At 39.3% G+C, this 5,966-nt stretch overlaps 1 protein-coding gene across 3 annotated transcripts in view; it reads left to right on the forward strand.

The window, feature by feature from the left end:
- The window catches only part of rpl23 (ribosomal protein L23), a 12,705-nt gene that overhangs the window by 2,898 nt on the left and 3,841 nt on the right, over positions 1 to 5,966 (forward strand). The window contains exons 1-2 of one of the 3 annotated variants that reach the window (XM_019897427.1): positions 2,869 to 2,896; positions 4,745 to 4,828. In XM_019897427.1, the coding sequence (XP_019752986.1) occupies positions 2,884 to 2,896; positions 4,745 to 4,828 (97 nt within the window). In that variant the 5' untranslated portion in view covers positions 2,869 to 2,883. Of the gene's footprint in view, positions 1 to 1,761; positions 1,846 to 2,868; positions 2,897 to 4,744; positions 4,829 to 5,335; positions 5,451 to 5,966 lie in introns of those variants that run through there. The other 2 variants (XM_019897426.1, XM_019897425.1) reach the window with 2 other exon arrangements.

Consider the following 5,966-nt stretch of genomic DNA (forward strand, 5'->3'; position numbering starts at 1 on the left):
TGAACATCCCACGTACGAGGCATAGTTGATGTGTCCTCTGTAGACTACTAGAAGTGATTGATGTTTATTTCAGCTCTTTTAGTTTGTCATGATGAACAGTGTTATTTCTGAAGTGCGAACTTACAGCACTGTGATTTAAGGGTCTGCTTTATTTATTGTCTATTATCTGAAGCAAGTTCAGTGTTGAGTACTTGTAATGATGATTGCACGTATGTCCTCGCGGTAAACATCGTCCTTAGGCTTAAGTAGAAAGACGAAACATTTGTAATGCCGTTCTAAATGCTGTGAAAGGAGTGTTCGTCGATACAGTAAGTTAATGACGTTATTCGAAAATTGCTAATTATTTGCGCTAGCACATGCTAACACCTTGCAGGAAATTGTATAGGGAAGCGTAGAGCGCATCTGCCCATGTCCGGGTTCACTTGTAGCCCGGTGCGAATTCTTTTACTTCACTCATCCTCGCCTCTCCTAATAAGTATCGCTGTCTGGTCATTCCGTGTCCCTTCATCAAATGCCCCCACCGAAGCATCTCAGAATGTCATTTAAAATAATAGTAAAAAAGACACTTTTTAATGGGAAAACATCAGTAATTGTAGGCCTCTACTGTCACTCTTTTACTCATCATAATTGACTGAATTTTAGCGTTTTGATCGTTGTTGTAATCACTCTCTGAAAGGCCATTTTAAACAGCAATATCTGTTGATTGTCGTTCTGGCAAGCTAGAGGTGTATTTGCCTATTATAAGAATTTCTTGTGTCAATTTTGATAAAATTAGCAAAGGCATGTTATTGGCTTTGCATACCCTTTTTTTTTACCTGCAATGCCCAGAGCGCATCACCAATGACATTGAGGAATTGGTATGAATGTCACTATTTCATACATGGCTCAAAATTTCAGTTGGTTTATTAAAGTGACAAATGTTTCAGTTTAAATATGAAACACACTCAGAAACAGGTAACAGAAACACATACGACAAGGACTAAGGTTAAAAAAAACAGCCTGATGCTAAGTTTTAAGAATTGAGCAAACTCTGGTTTATTTTCAACCACATGCATAGATAGGATTTTCCTTAATTGGGAATAAGTGTCACCGCCAGTCGAGGGCTAGCATTAGCATCTCGCTTCGTTGCGCTCAACTTGAACCTTCTATGGCCGCAGAGAGTTCAGAATAGGCAGCGGCGGCTTTTTGTACTTCTTGACATTCAAGTTTAATCACTAAGGTAATCTCAGTAGTCAGTCTTATGAGGGCGCGAGCAGCGGCGGGTGCCAGATACTTATGATTTTTGTAGAAATTATTAATTGGGCTGCAGCAATGACCACTGTGAGGTCCCTGTTGTTTTTGTAGAAATTATTATTGGACCCCAAGTAGCTAACATGTTAAACACGGGTTGCAAGCAAAGCAAAATCTGTTGATTTCGCCCCTGTACTATGTGTGCTGCAGAGGGCTAATGCTGTTGTATTAGAATTGCCGGTGTTAAATCTACAGCTCTGCTAAGCTTAAGGTTTTGACTCGGTAGCGCCTTAGTGTAGTCCATCCGCTTCTTGAAAATGGCAGCTTTCCACCCAACCTAGCTGGCATCTCATGGATGGATTTTCTTCTTTCATTTCACACTTGAAGGATGGTTATGCCCTGAGACTCAACCTTTTTTTTTAAGTAAATAACAAGTACATGAAAATAAATGCATCTTTTTTTTTTAGGTAGATCTATACTCTGTGAAGTCCTGCTTGTAGTGTGTTCTGAACAAAATGTTTCTTTTTACAGGACGTGGGGGTTCATCCGGAGCGAAGTTCCGAATCTCGTTGGGTCTTCCAGTGGGCGCTGTTATCAACTGTGCCGACAACACTGGTATGCTTGAAGTAATGGTTATCCAAACTTCAGTACAGCAGAACATCTTAATGCTGCACTCAAACTGAACCCAAAATAGTGCTTTCGCACATAGAAGAGGACAGGTAAATAGGACGCCTATGTGGTTTTCAGATAATTTACATACAATATGAATAGTTTTGGGCCAAGCACTGACCCATGAAGAACCCCATGAGTGATCTTCAGGTGATTTGATTTTATGTTGTTGAACTCCAGATACTAATATCTATTATCAAAATAACTTTTCATCAACCTCTTTGGCCATCTCTACCTTATTAAATAATATACTTAGAGGTGTCGCATTATCGCGTTAATTGCGATTAATTAATTACATCACATTTAGCACGTTTTTTTTTTTTTTTTTTTTTTGGTTGCAACGCAGTCTGTTGATTTAAAAAAAAAATAAATGTGACCGCCACATTTCAATCAAAAAGGGAATGTCTGGCGGTATCTGGATTTGCACATTCCTTGTTTATTTTCGGCGTTGATTTAGCAAATACAACACATTACTCACAAGTTATTCAGTCGCTACATGAGTAGTTTCTCACTGAGTACTTACTTTTCCCGAGTAATTATTTGGAGAAATACTTTTTACTTTTAATCGTGTCATAACATTGTAAAGCAGAAGTGTTCTTGAGTACAATTTTTGACTATTTTACCCACCTCTGATTTTGTATTACATAAAGTAAACGAGTATACTTAAATCTTAAGAACTACTTAATTTGGATGCTGCCTCAATTGAGAATTTGTGATTGTATAGCAAAAAAAAACACGAATTTTCTCACGGTTTCTAATTAAAATAACAACAGACAAACAACGTCACTACTGGAATAATTAATATTTATGGTTACGACTATGTCGTGACCTGTTACGTTCAGACAACATCACCAAAATTCCGCAGTAGGTCTTTGCTGTTTCCGATTTCTTGAAAGCAGCACGGGTTTCCGACACGACCCGGATGAAGAAAACTTTTTTTTCCCACAATCCCTCCTGTCCTCGCTCTCTTTTTCAACTGCAGCCATGTCGAAGAGAGGTAAGAAAGACCCGTAGTTCAATCTCTATCCATCAGATGTTTCCAGTTTGCCATCGGATGATACTTTGCAGTTTTTGTGTACTTGATCAACGTTATTAGCTATTGTGAAGTTTTATTTCTGTTGGTATTTTGATTTTTCTTCCTTTGTATAGCGATGATGATTGCACGTATGTCCTCGCGGTAAACGTCGTCCTTAGGCTTAAGTAGAAAGACGACACAATTTTAATGCCGTTCTAAATGCTGTGAAAGGAGTGTTCGTCGATACAGTAAGTTAATGACGTTATTCGAAAATTGCTAATTATTTGCGCTAGCACATGCTAACACCTTGCAGGAAATTGTATAGGGAAGCGTAGAGCGCATCTGCCCATGTCCGGGTTCACTTGTAGCCCGGTGCGAATTCTTTTACCTCACTCATCCTCGCCTCTCCTAATAAGTATCGCTGTCTGGTCATTCCGTGTCCGTTCATCAAATGCCCCCACCGAAGCATCTCAGAATGTCATTTAAAATAATAGTAAAAAAGACACTCTTTAATGGGAAAACATCAGTAATTGTAGGCCTCTACTGTCACTCTTTTACTCATCATAATTGACTGAATTTTAGAGTTTCGATCGTTGTTGTAATCATTCTCTGAAAAGCCATTTTAAACAGCAATATCTGTTGATTACCGTTCTGGTAAGCTAGTGGTGTATTTGTCTATTATAAGAATTTCTTGTCTCAATTTTGATAAAATTACCAAAGACATGTTATTGGCTTTGCACACCCTTTTTTTTTTACTTGCAATGCCCAGCGCATCACCAATGACATTGAGGAATTGATATGGATGTCACTATTTCATACATGGCTCAAAATTTCAGTTATGTGTGCTGCAGAGGGCTAATGCTGTTGTATAAGAATTGCCGGTGTTAAATCTACAGCTCTGCTAAGCTTAAGGTTTTGACTCGGTAGCGCCTTAGTGTAGTCCATCCGCTTCTTGAAAATGGTGTTTTTTAAATAAAGTGACCAATGTTTCAGTTTAAATATGAAACACACTCAGAAACAGGTAACAGAAACACACACGACAAGGACTAAAGTTAAAAAATAATAGCCTGATGACGAAGTTTTAAGAATTGAGCAAACGCCGGTTTATTTTCAACCACATACATAGATAGGATTTTCCTTAATTGGGAATAAGTGTCACCGCCAGTCGAGGGCTAGCATTAGCATCTCGCTTCGTTGCGCTCAACTTGAACCTTCTATGGCCGCAGAGAGTTCAGAATAGGCAGCGGCGGCTTTTTGTACTTCTTGACATTCAAGTTTGATCACTAAGGTAATCTCAGTAGTCAGTCTTATGAGGGCGCGAGCAGCGGCGGTTGCCAGATACTTATGATTTTTGTAGAAATTATTAATTGGGCTGCAGCAATGACCACTGTGAGGTCCCTGTTGTTTTTGTAGAAATTATTATTGGACCCCAAGTAGCTAACATGTTAAACACGGGTTGCAAGCAAAGCAAAATCTGTTGATTTCGCCCCTGTACTGTGTGTGCTGCAGAGGGCTAATGCTGTTGTATTAGAATTGCCGGTGTTAAATCTACAGCTCTGCTAACCTTTAGGTTTTGACTCGGTCGCGCCTTAGTGTAGTCCATCCGCTTCTTGAAAATGGCAGCTTTCCACCCAACCTAGCTGGCATCTCATGGATGGATTTTCTTCTTTCATTTCACACTTGAAGGATGGTTATGCCCTGAGACTCAACCTTTTTTTTTAAGTAAATAACAAGTACATGAAAATAAATGCATCTTTTTTTTTTAGGTAGATCTATACTCTGTGAAGTCCTGCTTGTAGTGTGTTCTGAACAAAATGTTTCTTTTTACAGGACGTGGGGGTTCATCCGGAGCGAAGTTCCGAATCTCGTTGGGTCTTCCAGTGGGCGCTGTTATCAACTGTGCCGACAACACTGGTATGCTTGAAGTAATGGTTATCCAAACTTCAGTACAGCAGAACATCTTAATGCTGCACTCAAACTGAACCCAAAATAGTGCTTTTGCACGTAGAAGAGGACAGGTAAATAGGACACCTATGTGGTTTTCAGATAATTTACATACAATATGAATAGTTTTGGGCCAAGCACTGACCCATGAAGAACCCCATGAGTGATCTTGTGTGTGCTGCAGAGGGCTAATGCTGTTGTATTAGAATTGCCGGTGTTAAATCTACAGCTCTGCTAACCTTTAGGTTTTGACTCGGTCGCGCCTTAGTGTAGTCCATCCGCTTCTTGAAAATGGCAGCTTTCCACCCAACCTAGCTGGCATCTTCTAGATGGGTTTTCTTCTTTCAATTTTTTCATTTCACACTTGAAGGATGGTTATGCCCTGAGACAACCTTTTTTTAAGTAAATAACAAGTACATGAAAATAAATGCATCTTTTTTTTAGGTAGATCTATACTCTGTGAAGTCCTGCTTGTAGTGTGTTCTGAACAAAATGTTTCTTTTTACAGGACGTGGGGGTTCATCCGGAGCGAAGTTCCGAATCTCGTTGGGTCTTCCAGTGGGCGCTGTTATCAACTGTGCCGACAACACTGGTATGCTTGAAGTAATGGTTATCCAAACTTCAGTACAGCAGAACATCTTAATGCTGCACTCAAACTGAACCCAAAATAGTGCTTTTGCACGTAGAAGAGGACAGGTAAATAGGACACCTATGTGGTTTTCAGATAATTTACATACAATATGAATAGTTTTGGGCCAAGCACTGATCCATGAAGAACCCCAGGAGTGATCTTCAGCTGATTTGATTTTATGTTGTTACTAATATCTATTATCAAAATAACTTTTCATCAACCTCTTTGGCCATCTCTACCTTATTAAATAATATACTTAGAGGTGTCGCATTATCGTGTTAATTGCGATTAATTAATTACATCACAGCGCGGGGTTTTTTTTTTTTTTTTTCGTGTTAATCTAAATTTTAATCTCTGCCTTTTTTGTTTCTGTAGGTGCGTTGCTTTTTTCTAATAGCCCTTTTTATGCGTTGGCTTCCTGTGTTCGAGTTGTTGAGGGTGGGGAAAAAACTCAGTTACCGCCTGAAGTGGAACTTG

The sequence above is a fragment of the Hippocampus comes genome, unplaced genomic scaffold (assembly GCF_001891065.2).
Source record: "Hippocampus comes isolate QL1 unplaced genomic scaffold, H_comes_QL1_v1.1 scaffold238, whole genome shotgun sequence".
Taxonomy (NCBI): Eukaryota; Metazoa; Chordata; class Actinopteri; order Syngnathiformes; family Syngnathidae; genus Hippocampus; species Hippocampus comes.